The 14,530-nt window shown below is 60.9% G+C and overlaps 1 protein-coding gene across 3 annotated transcripts in view; it reads right to left on the bottom strand.

Annotated features, from left to right (window-relative positions):
• MPP2 (MAGUK p55 scaffold protein 2) overlaps window positions 1–13,320 on the bottom strand; it is a 40,834-nt gene extending 27,514 nt beyond the window's left edge. The window contains exons 1-2 of one of the 3 annotated variants that reach the window (XM_073325635.1): window positions 13,226–13,320; window positions 7,102–7,195 (exon numbers count right to left, since the gene is read on the bottom strand). In XM_073325635.1, coding sequence (XP_073181736.1) covers window positions 7,102–7,132 — 31 coding nt within the window. In that variant the 5' untranslated portion in view covers window positions 7,133–7,195; window positions 13,226–13,320. Of the gene's footprint in view, window positions 1–1,337; window positions 1,592–7,101; window positions 7,196–13,225 lie in introns of those variants that run through there. The other 2 variants (XM_073325633.1, XM_073325634.1) reach the window with 2 other exon arrangements.
• Window positions 13,321–14,530: the final 1,210 nt, after the last annotated feature.

Here is a 14,530-nt window from a genome sequence, read left to right as displayed (position 1 = left end):
CCTGCTATTCCACCGCTATCCCTCAAAGAAAGAGAGCCCCTTGTGTCCACCAGTGCGGTGGGTGTCAAGACCACCCGGGCTTTCAGCACCAGACACCTTGATGCATGGATCCTTGGTTAATCCCGAGCCCAGCGCCCCAGAGGTGAAAGGCCAAGGAAAGAAACAACCCATGGCACCCTCCTCTATGAGGCTGTTGTAGGTACCATTCTCCAGTCGGGGACGCCAACCCCCCTCTGTCACCACCTCAGGGACCCCCCAAGGCAGCTGCTCCCAGCACTGCATCTGCCCGTTCATAAGCCACTGTCTAAACTCAAGGGAAATCAAGGGAGAATGGGTAGGTGCACGCATGCTGGCAGCCCCCATCCCATTCACCTCCAGTCTGCCCCCCAGAGAAGCCCCTTCAGTCCAGTGCATTTCAGTGGAGATAAGAGAGGTGGATCCAATTTTCCTTCCCCCAAATGCCCCTATTAATAACTACAGACCAACTCCTGCCCACAGTGATACCCCACTCAAGTCAATGGGGGCCCCCTAATGTGTGCAGAGCCACCCAGAGCGAGTGATGCCCTGGTCAGCAAGGCAAAGGGCCCCTGCTAGCACCCAGCTCTTGCACTATATATACTGAACCCCCTCCCCAGTACAGACCCCGGGGTGAGCCAAGGGCACAGGGAGACCCCAAAACCCTGGTCCCAGCCCCCACGCCCCAGTTAGCAACAGTGCCTTAATGTGCCAATACAGAGGTAGGAGGGAGCTGAACTGATGTGTCCCACACCCCCAGATACAAGCTATTGCGTAGCAGGGGGAGGGAATATCCCCCCAGCCATTCATCTCTTTGGAAGGGATGGGAAAAGCATGATGATGGGGACCAACCCCCCCAGAGATCCACCCCCTTTCTGCCCCCCAAATTCCAGGCAGCTCTGCCATCTTGGCAAAGATCCCAGCCTGCAGCATCTCACCCGCCCAGTGCCCATTCCTGGTGAGCAGAACCTAGATTTGCACCCCTAGGGGAAAGGAGCAGTGGGGAAATGGGGGAGGGGGTCAGTGGTTCCCCTGGGGGCAGAGTTGGCTCAAGCACAGCCTCTGCCCCCCAACCCATCTCGGTGTCCCTTTTCCTTCCTTTGCTGGGGGTTTGGCCAGCTCAGTCGTACCATCACTGGCCTCCTGTTTTCAGCTCTCCTCTCCCGCCCGAGCATCTCTGACTTCTCACGTCGCAGCTCAGCTTGGACCACAGCCCTGGAGGCAGCAGGGAAGGCGGGGGGGAGGGAGGGAGCCAATCCCCCTCATGATTCCAGAAGCAGCCTCCCCACCGCCATGCATCTGCTGGGGAGGAGAATCCCTACCTTCCCTGCGGAGCTCGGACTCCTCAGAGGAATCCAGCGAGATCCCCTCCAAGGAGACGCCACTGGCGGGGCTGCTGCTCATGGCTGCGGTCAGGGATGCTCAGAAACAGGCTTCCGCACTGCTGCTCAGAGACGCGGGTACCCGAGCTGGCTGCCACGGCGACCGTCTCCAGATCCCACTGCCCTGACAGCTCGCCCGCCCAGGCGATGGATGGGGCTGAGCCCGACGCTTTCGCCACGTGGGGAAGGGCGGAGGAGGCAGAAGCCACTGGCTGGAGAGAAGACCAGGCATCTCCCAAAAATGCCAGCCAATCAGACAGCTTGGCTGCAGGCAGCGTGATTGGCACAGGAAGTGCTGGCACCAGATGGCAAAGGTGGGCGAGAGCAGCTGCCTAGCGGGGAGTTGTGACCCCATCAGCCCTGCTGCCTGGAGGGGCCAGCCGGCCAATGCAAAGCCCGCCAGTGAGTGGATCGGCACCAGGAACTGGAGCCTGGGGCAGGTGCAGTCCTAGTGGACTTAGTATATAGGTCTGGGAACTGGACTCCTGGGTTCTATTCTCAGTGCCGCGTGTTACCTAATGGAAAGAGCAATACAGGGAGGGCTCCTGGACTCTGTTCTGAGCCCTTGGGAGCATGGCCTAGTAGTTACAGAAGGGGACTAGGAATCAAGGAACCTAGGTTCTACTGCCAGTTACCTCCCACTGGTTCCAGCAGGGAGACTGGGAGTCAGGGCTCCTGGGACCTACTGCTAGCTCCAGGAAGGAAGTAGGGCTAGTGGTTCCAGCAGGGAGACTGGGAATCAGGACTCCTGGTTTCTATTCCTGTCTTTGCCACTGAGGTTTTGGGCAAGTCACTGCCTCACCCTGTGCCTCAGTTTCCCCATGTATAAAATGGGGACTAACAACAAGCACCCCTCTGAGCTCTAGGAGGGAGAAGACCAATGCCAGCGCTGAATGTTGGTATCATTATTCTGTAGCAAGGCTTGGGAATTTTCAGTGAACACCCCCCCACACACACACCCAGTAACCAAGAGAGCTGAGGTACGAGGTGCTTTCCCCCCAGCAGTGCACAGGAACAGGCTGGCCCACAGAGACACAGCGGGTCCGGCTCTCCAACGCCCCACGCCCCCTGCAGTCATTCACATCCACAATGGGAACGACTGCCCCCTTTCTCCACTCGGACAAACGACTACCCAAGGCAACGGAGAATGTGGCTCAGGGTCCCGGGGCTGGCAGCTGCATCCCATGGAAAGTGCAGCAGGGAAGGGGTTAAGTAGGGCACCTGGGAGCATTGAACCTTTGGAAAGGTCGACCACATAGGATCCTCCCCGCTCCCTGTACACACACACAGGCCACAGCCCTACACAACATACACACACACTCAACTGATCCAACTGACACCCACAGCTTCTCACCCACCAAACACAGCCCCCACAAGCACACAGCCCCACCCAAGACACGCACAATCTTCACACGGGTGCACAAACACACACAGAGCCCCATGCAACACACACACACACACACACACACACACACGATCACAGTGGCCCCCGCAGCTTCATATGGTGCACAAACACAAACACACACAGAGCCCCATGCAACACACACGCACGATCACACTGGCCCCCCACAGCTTCACATGGCACACAAATATACACACACAAGAGCCCCACCCAGCACACCCACACAACTGATCATACTGACAACCACAGCTCCACATGGTGCACAAACACACAAACACACACACACAGACCCCCACCCAACACACGCACCCAGCCCCACATGGCTCCCACGCCAGGCTCAGCCCGAGACCCGCCCAGCTCAGCCTGCCCGCAGGGCTCTGCTCCCCAGGGCTGTGGCCACTCCCCCTGCCCCTTCCCTGCCTTTGCCCCCTTCTCAATGGGGCAGGGGGTCAGCCTTGTGCCCCACCCTGAATTATTAACCCCTTCCTGCCAGCAGGGGCGTAAGGGTGGCGGGGGATGAGCAGGACCGTGGAGGTGGGGCGGGGGGGAAGTGGATGATGCACCAGGCACCCGGCAGGTGGGAGAGGCCCCATCCCGAGTCCCTCCCCAGGGGCAGGGGGCCTTGGTGCCTTAACCCCTTTAAGGCGGGAGGCATTGGCACTGGGTCGATTATACCCTCGTTGCCATGGCAGCAGGAAGGGATTACATCCAAGGACGTTAAGCCAGGACGGATACAAATTTAAAGGGACAGGTCGACCCACCCCAGCTCGAGCCCCTCCCACCCCAAATCACCTGCGCCCCCCTCGCTGCCCCCCACCCCCGCCCCACTCCCCTTCCCACCCACCCCGACCCCATCCCACCCCCTATATCTGATCCCACTCTGACCCCAACCCCCTTCCCGCCCCACCCCAGACCCCGTCCCACCCCCTATATCTGATCTCACTCTGACCCCAACCCCCTTCCCACCCCACCCAGACCCTGTCCCACCCCCCGCCGGACCCACATCCCAGCCCACCCAGACCCCATCCCACCCCCCTATATCTGATCCCACTCTGACCCCAACCCCCTTCCCACCGCACCCAGACCCCCTCCCACCCCCCGGCGGACCCGCATCCCAGCCTACCCAAACCCCATCCCACCCCCCTGCCGGACCCACATCTCACTCCACCCAGACCCCATCCCACCCCCCTATATCTGATCCCACTCTGACCCCAAACCCCTTCCCACCCCACCCAGACCCCATCCTACCTCCCTGCCTCACCCCTTCCCACCCCACCCAGACCCCATCCCACCCCCCGCCAGACCCCCATCCCACCCCCCCATATCTGATCCCACTCTAACCCCACCCCCTCCACGCCAACCCCCTTCCCACCCCCCTGCTGGACCTATATCCCACCCCCCTGCCAGACCCGCATCCCACTCCACCCAGACCCCATCCCACCCCCCTATATCTGATCCCACTCTGACCCCAACCCCCTTCCCACCCCACCCAGCCTGACCCCATCCCACTCCCCCATCTGACCCTCTTCCCACCCCACCTTGTCTGCTCTGGGGTCCCAGCCTTCTCACCCCACCTGGCTCTGGGATTTTGGGGACACACACACACACACTGCTGCCCCCAGCCTGACAACCTCACTCTCACCCACACCTGCTCCTCCCACCCCCAACCCCACCCCAACCCCCCCAGTTTTCAGCCTTCCAGCCATGACTGGCCTCTGGGGGGGGGGAGGTTGGAGGGGGAATGGAGAGAAACAGAATCTGTCCGAGGCTGGAATTAACCCTCAGAAAGCCAGGTGGACTCAGAGGCAGGTAATGCCAATGTCACAAATGTACCTGGTCTCTCTGCAAACCAGCACTCACACCTCTGCTGTTCCTGAACCCCCTGGGCTCTGCTCAGCCTATTACAGGGTGGGGAACAGAGGCACAGACAGACCAAGTGACTCACGCAGGGAGTCTGTGGCAGAGGAAGGCTCCCCAAAACTCCAGAGCCATGCCTGACCCACAGGCTGTCCTGCCTCATTTTACACAGAGGCCCCGAGACCCCGCTCAACCCTCTCTGTATTTCTCAAGCTGTTTCCCCCCAAGGGAGGCCCCCGGGTGCGATACAACCCCCCCCCCCACCCCCCCGGAGATGCAGCCAGTGCTGGGGTGCAACACAGCGATGGATTAGCAGCTCCCTGCAGCGCCCTGCCTCCAGCTGAAACCACAGGGGGCAGAATGGAGTCTCCCGCCTCAGGAAACAGCCTAGATGCCAAGTTAATACCCCAAGTTTCGCAAAGGAAACACAGGACCCTTGAGGAACACACGTGCCCAGAAGCTCAGATTTAGGTTTTAGACGGAGCAGCCCCATGCACGAGGGGTGGGGAGGGGGCGGGGGTGTCAGCACTGGCTCTGAGGGCAGAGCGCCCCCTACTGGGCCCCCTACCCCATTCCCTGCAGTGTCTGGGCTGCTCCTGAGAGGTCTCCCGTTCAAATGCTCCACCCGTGCTCAGGTGCACGGGCACACGCCCCCACAGGTGTGCCCACCTGTTCCCCAAGCCACGCGCACACACTCCCAGCGCCCTCCTCCAGCCTTGGGGGTCACGCCCAGCCCCACGGCCCGGGTGTGCCATTAACCGGCTTAAAGCGCAGCCCCAGGATTCCTGCCTGGCCTACAATGTAATCACCAGCGAAAGAGAAGAGCTTTAATTAAATGTAAGAGGGTTAGAGGCGGGGAGGTAGGGAGCAGAAGCTGTGTGTGTACACACACACACACACACCCTCCCTCTAACCGCCCCCCCGCCCTGAACCCTCCTCACTCACCCAAAGCCCTTCTCCCCATCCCATGGCGCACACCCCCCATTCTCCCTGCACTGCTCCTCTCCCATTGCCCCCTCCCGATCTCATTCCCCCCTCCTTCAGGCCCCATTCTGTCCGTCCCCCGCAGCCTGGGGGGGTAACACACTCCAGCGGGGCCGGCGGGGGAGATGCTGCACAGCCCAGACTCTCCGGGCGGCCCCTTTAATTTCTGCCGCTTGGTTTCCATAGACACCCGCGAGCCGGCGGTCAGTACCAGCATCCCAGCATGCAGGTGGAGGGGAAGCGACCTCTGCAGCCGCAGCCAGCTGTCCTGATGGCAGAGAAGCCAGGGCACCGACAGATCCAGCCTCCGTCTCGCCTCAGCCAAAACCTGCAGTGCCAGCCCCTGACCGCGGCATCGTCCCTACCCCTTCCAGGGGAGGCAGCGGGGGTCAGGCGGGGAGACAGCAGGAGATCTGGCTCCCAGCCGCTCGTCCGCTACCATGAAGCTGACCCCCATCTCCTCACAGGGGGGTGAGTGTTCAGCGCAGCCTGGTGCCCTGCACGCCCCCCGCACCCTAAAGCCAGAATAATCCCGGCGCCACTGTTCGAATGGCCGAACTTTGCAGCCCCAAAATCACAGCTCCCGGTACAGAAGTCAGGTCTTTCATTTCACACACGCCTATAACCCCCATTCCCGTGGCCTCTGAGTGCCTCACCATCTTAAGGGTATTTATCCTTCTAGGCCCGTTACAGATGAGGGAACTGAGGAACAGACAGGCCCAGATTCTTAAAGGTACTTGGGCACCTAACTCCCATCAGCTTCAATAGGAGTTAGGCTCCTACATACCTTTAAAAATCTGACCTTAAGTGACTTGCCCAAGGTCACGCATGTAGTCTGTGGCAGAGCTGGAGACTGAACCCAGGGATCCTGAGTCCCAAGCCAGGGCTCTAACCACTAAGCTGTCCTTCCTCTGACTTGGGAACATGTCCCCTCCATTCCCCGCCAGAACCCAGCTGCTCCTGCAGCGCAAGGAACAAACAGAGCTCTCGGGAGCTTGGACGGCCCCATGCAGTGGGTTTAGAAAGCTCCTGGAGTCCTCTCCCGTAACCCTGCTAATAAACCATCCTCCTGACAAGAGAGATGAAGCAGGCACCTCTAGAGTGCAGCTAGACAATCCGAGGGACACGGGGGTGCAGAGGCGGGAGCCCCAGTGTGGAGAGGGAACTGACGTTCTGTTACGGGGCAGTCTCCTCTCCCAGCTCCCAGATCTGTAGAGACGGAGTCGGTCAACCTGCCCCCTCTGGGCCAACCCTCACACCCGAGAGCTTGTTGCGGGGTGCTCTTATCTGAGTCCAAACTTGGGCTCATCTCCAGCGTCCGCCTATGCCGGGCATTAGGTGGGGAGCTGCCCAAGCCCCATGGGAGTTCAGGGGCACAGCCCGAGGGCGCCCTGTGCCCATAAAGGAACGCAGGACCCAGGTGATGTTTTACAATTCCAGCCCGGAGAGGGCGTGACTTACCCAAGTCGGAGTTGGTAGCAGCCACGGGCATCTCGGCAGCTGGCGCAGTTCAGGCAGGTGGCAAGCGCTTCTCTGAACGGGCACACACAGGGATCTGCGGAGAGAGGAAAGGGTGAAAGCCAGTCCCTCTAAGGGGGAGGGGAAAGCGGCAGGGGGCTAGCGGGCGGGGGCGCAGGACTGGCAAGGGTGGGACACAGGACACAGAAGAAAGGAGCTACATGGGGGAAGCCTACAGCCCCAGGACCGTCAGTCTAACAACTCCCTCGCTCAGCTACCCCCGCTGTGGGCATGCAAGTCCCGTCCGGAGGCCTGGCACAACAGGGCCCAGTGAGTAATGCCACCCGGCTGCCAGTGGGGAGGGAGGGAGAGGGATAAGGAGACACAGCACATAGTGACCAGCCACCCGCCTTCAGAGCCACTCTCCGCCCTTTCCCACCGGGGGTCACTGGAGCATCATCTCCACGCGCAGGAGCCGAGGAGACGCTGCATTAACCGGGCACCCTGTGCCAGAATGAGGGATGTTTGCAGGGTGAGGCTGAGGCAGAAGCAGCAGGGAGCTCCCCCTTCCCCCACGGCCAGCGCTCCTGCTCCGTCCCCCACAGCACCCCCTGCTGGGGGGTCCGGGACTGAAATACCTGGGACCCCCTTCCCCCACGGCCAGCGCTCCTGCTCCGTCCCCCACAGCACCCCCTGCTGGGGGGGTCCGGGACTGAAATACCTGGGACCCCCTTCCCGACAGCCAGCGCTCCTGCTCCGTCCCCCACAGCACCCCCTGCTGGGAGGGTCCGGGACTGGAATACCTGGGAACCCCCCTCCCCGACAGCCAGCACTCCGGCTCCATCCCCCCCCCACAGCACCCCCTGCTGGGAGACGACAGGAGCCTTGTCTGCCGTTGTTTCCCTAAAATCCTGCCCGGGAGGGGATTGCTCCTGGAATGGCATTCACCCTTTCAGTGCCGGAGGCAGCCCATGCCCTGAAAAGCCACCCGTCACCCCACGCTCCCACCCGTCCACGGCCGCTCCAGCCTCCCGGGGCCGGTGAACTTAAGGGGGTTTAAAAAAAAAAAGCCAAGTGGGCTCAGGACCCCGGAGCAACAGCAGGCTGCCCTGTATGAGGCCTCGCCCGTCTAGCGCCCCTTGTGGCAGGGAAGAGCCAGGACCTGTCTATGACACCTGCAAAGGGGGCGCACCCATCCAGGCGGCCGGACACAGCCAGACCCTGTGGTTCTCTCTGCCTCTCACAGCTCCGAATCCCGGCCCGGAGACAGCAGCCGAAGAAGGGGGCGGCTGAGCACGCAGCAGCCCCGGGAGCCGGGAGCGGGCCCAGGCCTGCGTCCTCTCAGGACTGGGCTGCTCAGAGGAAACACGGCCATGGACAAGCCGCACACGGAGGAGATGCTAATTCCCTGGTTGCCATAGCAACACTGGAGCGCTCCCCCCCCCCCCCCGCAGCCCACCCCTCAAGGTTACAGCTGGCTGTCACCTTTGGAGATGCTGCCAGGGAGCTGGCTAGGGATCCGAGCTGGTGCGGGAGGGCAGGGGAGGGGAGGGTCCGTGGGCCCTTCTCCCAGTCCAGGACAGGGCCAGTCCCTGTCGGGCTAAGTGATGCTGCTCCTGAAGCCGTGCGGGCTGCAGGACATCACCCAGCCACCTCCGCACCTGCCAGGCCATCAGGGCTGCAGCCGTCCCTTGCGTCAACTGGAGAGGCCCCCGGGGCTGCTGCTGCTGCAGGTGATCCAGATCCACCTGAGCACCCTGGGAACCGGTCAGCCTGCTTCCCTTCCACCAGGGGCAATGCAGACCCATTCAACAGCCCCATGCCGCGGGGGGAGATTGCGAAAAGACTGCTTTGCCCGGCTTCGTAGCCCCCGCGTGCTGGGAGCTGGCCTCCGGGGGCCGCAGATCTCCGCACCCTCCTGCCCACGTACTGGCTGTGAACTCCTCAGGGCAGAGACTCAGCGTCAAATACCTCCCTGATTCAGCAACATGCCAGGAGGTGACATCCAGATCAGCTTCTCCTCCAAACCCTCCTCCCCCAGCTTTGAAAGGCCCCCATAGCTGAAACAACCTCTCCACAGAGCCGGGATGAGCTCCTCATTCTCACATGCGCACATCCCCAGCCAGCCTCTTTGCTCCACTCTTGCTGTCAAACTCCAGGCCTCTTCCCCGCCCGCAGCCCGCCCCATCCCTCCCCCCCACATCTTGAGAATCCAGCCGGCTCCCTGTGAAATGAACACGCCCGGTCTCAGCTTAGCAGCTGACAGAGCATCAGTTTCACTCTTTTGGGGCAAAGCAACAAACACGTCACATTTCAGGCCAAGGGGGGGAGGAATTCGGCCCTCCAGGCTAGGACACCTTCCCTGCTCTGTGCTTTAAGGGTTAACTCTCTCTCCCGCCCCACCCACCTGGGCAGGTGCCTTTGGAATGTTCCCTGGCAAGAAGCCACATGCGCACTGGTCTGGGGGCAGGGCGGGGGGGGGGGAGAGAGAATCTCAGGAGCGTGAATGGGGCAGATACCAGTTTCAGCCTGAATGCCATGCTGTGCCAGTGGTACTGTGCCCGTGCCGATCTGGACTCTGCCCCGGTGCAGGCTCATGCCAGTCCAGCGAAAGCCAGGAGGCAGGGACGAATGGAAACCTTATCACTGTCATAGATTCATAGAACATCAGGGTTGGAAGGGACCCCAGAAGGTCATCTAGTCCAACCCCCTGCTCAAAGCAGGACCAATCCCCAGCTAAATCATCCCAGCCAGGGCTTTGTCAAGCCTGACCTTAAAAACCTCTAAGGAAGGAGATTCCACCACCTCCCTAGGGAACCCCTTCCAGTGCTTCACCACCCTCCTAGTGAAAAAGTTTTTCCTAATATCCAACCTAAACCTCCCCCACTGCAACTTGAGACCATTACTCCTTGTTCTGTCATCTGCTACCACCGAGAACAGTCTAGATCCATCCTCTCTGGAACCCCCTTTCAGGTAGTTGAAAGCAGCTATCAAATCCCACCTCATTCTTCTCTTCCGCAGACTAAACATCCCCTTGATGTCAGAGCACATGGAGGCAAACTGAGCAGTTAGAAATCAAAATAAATAATAAAAAACATCCCCCCACCACATCCTTTGGCCTTGCTACAGACCCAGAATCTCCTGGTCAGTGCAGCCACTTCATCCCACAGGGAGGGATACTTATCCAGGGGTGCTCTGGACTCAGAAGGCAGCATGAGTGGCAGATGGGGGATGCTCCCAGAGGAGCCTGAAGAGCATACCAAGTGGTCCGCATGAGCCATTCACTGCTGGAGATGGTTGGTCGGGGATAGAGCAGCCATCAGGCAGCTGCCCAGGTGAGCATCTCTCTTGGCCGTAGCTGAAGTGAGCTTAGACCTGTCCCACTCTGCTCCATCCCTGGCACCGGGGGGCACAGCCTGGAGAACCCCGAGTGACAGGCAGAGGGAATCTCCATGAGAAGGATGGAATCGGAGTTCGTTTCATGGAGGGCGTTGCACACTCCAAGCCAGGGAATGAGCGAGGCCCGCCTGAGCAAACAGGGCAGCTATCTGCTCCCAGCGACGGCTCCGGGGCGGCAGCTTGATGGAAGAAGGATGAGCCCAAGACCGGGACCGCAGATCTTCGTGCATGGGGGCACGAGTAGCTGCGACAGCTCCTGGATCTGGCTGAGCCCAGAGGCTGGGAGCACAAAGCCTGGCGTGACAGCACCGGGGTGGGGATGGATCCATGTAGCCTCATCCTACCGCCCTGGGATATGCCGCCTGCCCCCTGTCGGCTGTGGCTGGGAATGAGCCCTGCCACGAGCACTGCACTTGGGCGTGGGAATCCTGGTACTAGGCCTTGGTGGGCAGATCCTGGAGCACACTTAGTGCGACACCTGGCCCTGGGTCCCCGGTGCCTGGATTCTGCTGTGCTGCCTTCGAGGCTCAGAGTGGGAGTCCCAGCTTAGAGCACTGGTGTGTGAATCCAGCTGCAGCCACATCAGAAAGCCATCCGTATTCCCGGCTGCAGCAGGTGCGCGTTAATTGCTCCGGGGGGGGCGCTGACATGACCTCACAGTGCAGGATCCATCCCAACCAGGTGTCATGACAAGGAGAGTGCACGAAGGGGAGGGATAGCTCAGCGGTTTGAGCATTGGCCTGCTAAATCCAGGGTTGTGAATTCAATCCTTGAGGGGGCCATTTAGGGATCTGGGGCAAAAACTGGGGATAGGTTCTATTTTGAGCAGGGGGTTGGACGAGATGACTTCCCGAGGTCCCTTCCAACCCTGTGATATCCTACGAAGGGGAGAACACGCAGCCGACACGTCAGAGAATCCACTAAGGACAGCTCAGTGGGCGTAGAGTCCGCAACAGACTGGGGGTAGAGGAGATCCAGTGTTTTCTGGCTCTACCAGTGAGCATGGAAGTCAGGGTTCCATCCTAGGTCCCATTCCCAGATACAGGAAGGTGTGCGGCCTAGTGGTTAGAACAGGGTATGGGGAGCCAGGACACACCGTTCTCCGTTTCTAATGAATCACTGGTTGTTTCTATTGTCTGTCGCTAATTTGCACTGGCTGCACGGTGCTCCATGCTATTCTTTGCACGGGGGTAAAGGACAGCACGGGCAGCAGGGAATCAGGCCTGGCAGGTTTCCGCTGCCCGTCTCTCACTGCTTTTCGTTTCTTTCGCGCTGCCTCTCCGCCACCCCACAGCCTTGCCTCTAACCACAGGACGGGGGCAGACGTTTCTGACGGGAAGATGTCAGCGCCGTGGTCCCGGGATATAAGCGAGACAGGCTGAGCGAGGGAATGTCTTCTTGGGACCCGCTTGGAAAGTACCAGCTTGCGAGCAACACAGAGCTGTTCTGTGGGGCAGACGTACAGCGAGGGGAACAAAGCCGCAGATTGAACTTAGCTGAATCCAGCCATTCTTCAGCGCCAGCAGGGCCCAAAGACTGGAGTGGTGGCAAGAGGCAGCGTGGGTCTGTGTGTAAACACGTCACTGCGTACAGGGGAAGCGACTGGCAGTGAGCTCATCGTAACCCCGTCCCCGCCCAATTACACGGCCTAGGTAATTTGCTCTTTCATTCGGAATCTCTGGAACCTGGCAGCCGAGACTTCAAGCTTCACAATTGGATCAGGATGTGAAACCCACCGACACACACCCCCCAGCTTGGGAGGAAGGGGGGACACAAACCAAGAGCTAGGGAGCCAGCCTTCCACCCCCCCCGCCCCCCGAAGCCCATTCAGAAAGCAGCTACTTTCATTCTTATGTAACAACATGTTGCTCTTTGACATGCCCAAAGTGACACACAGCCGGAAGCCAAAATTTAGCATTTTTAACCGGGGAGGGACACAGCCGGGGAAGTGAAACCCACCAGCGGAGAAAATAAAATCCATTCCCCCACCCCACTCCACCCCACGCAAAAAAAAATCCGTGCCAACAAACCAAAGAGACGATTCCCTCAATAGTAGGAATTCTGCAGCCCACACAAAGCCAGAGGCAGGGCTTAATTTGTGCCAGGGGCTGAGCCCTGGCACCTCTGGGCTTGGCAGTTCATAGCCCCGGCACTTCTGGGCCTGGCAGGGCCGAGCCCCAGGGCCACTCGGGGCCGGGCAGTTCAGGGCCCCGGGGCCGGGCAGGGCCGAGCCCCGGGGCCACTCGGGGCCGGGCAGTTCAGGGCCCCGGGGCCACTCGGGGCCTGCTGCATCAGTTATGAATGTAAAAAAAATTACTTGAGCCCCCCCTCTGCGCCTCCTTCATTACAAATTAAGCCCTGGCCAGAAGGGGGGAGAAGCCAAGGGGATCTGGGGACGGGGGGCTGGGGAGGGGGCAAGGGGAGCCGGCTACCCCAGGGGGTTGGCGAGGAAGATGGTCAGAGACACAGCTCGCCGGGCACCTATTGAAACTCCCCCAGCGCCCGGCTGGCAAAGTAAGGAGGCATTTCTCCTGGCAGGGAGCCAGGTGTGGAAATGGGGGCGGGGGCGGGGGGGGGGCAGGTTGGAAACTGACCAGCCCAGGTGCGTGAAACTGACACATCCAAGGGGTCCCCCAGCAGCCGCCCTGCGGGGGGGGGGAGGTGTCAGTTTAGCTGCTGCGACCCCCCAGCAGCTGGCAAAGGCGGGGCGGCGGGGGGGGGCTCTTACCTGCCCCAGCGGCGCGGCTCCAAGGCCCCCGGTCCGGCTCGGATGCGCGGCGGGGCGGCGCTGGGGTCGCTCCGCTCCCGCTGCGGCCACTCGCTTGCCAGCCTCCGCGCTGCCGCTGGGGCTCTTAAAGCAGCAACGCCGCTGGAAGGGGCTGGCCGGGTCCCACCGCCGAGGCGGGGGCCGGGCTGTTGGCTGGTCCGTTTCAACCCAGTGGGTTTCAACCGGGGCTCCAGGGACCCCTGGGGGCGTCCCGGGCTACGTCTAAGATCTCCCAAGGGGGCCCGCAAACTGCCTCTGCGGGCAGGTGTGTGAATAAGCTGGTTGCCCCACCCTTGCAGACCTGACTTGAGCCAGGCAGGGGCTGCTGGGGCATCAGTTATCTCCAGCAAACTGGGGTGGGGGGCAGGGTGCAAAGGGGAGGGGGGTTCTGTTTCCAAAAGACCACTTGAAAGAGCACCAGGGTCATTTTTTAGGGGAGGGGGCAGAGGACGGAGCCAAGGCCCTGCTAAGGCTGTGGGATTGGGCCCTGAGGGGCGGTGGGGGCAGAATGAAGGGGGTGCGGCTGGATGAGTTAATGGGAAGCGGGGGCGTGAATGGGAGGATAGGAGAGCAGAGGGTCCATTGAGGGATGGGGGAATGGGGAAACAGGACCGCGAAGGAGTCAACGGAGGAGAGGGGGATGGGAGGAGATGGGCTCATTCCCCCCCCCTGAATTGGCAGGGAAGCGCTGATCATTCCTGCCCACAAAGCGCTTTGAGATCTTAATGAGGCTGTCCCCCTCCCTCCCCCACAGTTTACACGGACAGGCATGGGCCCCAGGATTGGCCCGGGAGGGAGGATACCAGAGGTTCCTCACAATCAACCCTACCCTGCTCCTTGCCCCTCTGCCTGCCCCTGCACTGGGTATTAGGATGGGGGGGGAGCCACCAGGAGCCTGCTCTGCAGGCACTGGGGGGAGGCATGGGGCTGTGGGTCCAGACAAAGGCCAGGGAAGGTACTTCCACACGGGGAGAGGCTCTAGGGCTTGACTTCCATTCCCCACACACACACGCACGCACACCCCCCCCAGCCATCAAGATGTCCCAGCCCCTGACACCCCACAGCCGTGCTGCCCCCCCCACCACCCATACGACTGGGTGTCTGCGCTCCCCTCGCTCCAGATCAAAGAGCAGCAAGCCAAATGCGTCTTCCACCCAGATTTATTGTTCTGATCATTATTCACATTAGTCTACCCAGGAACCGAGGGACAAAGAGAGAAGGTGGCATGGTGTTGGTTGCCTCTGAAGCAGGTGGCCCCGGGGGGCT

Source organism: Lepidochelys kempii, chromosome 27, assembly GCF_965140265.1.
Source record: "Lepidochelys kempii isolate rLepKem1 chromosome 27, rLepKem1.hap2, whole genome shotgun sequence".
Classification (NCBI taxonomy): Eukaryota; Metazoa; Chordata; order Testudines; family Cheloniidae; genus Lepidochelys; species Lepidochelys kempii.
The sequence above is the reverse complement of the archived record's forward strand: the minus strand, read 5'-3'. Positions and strand labels throughout refer to the sequence as shown.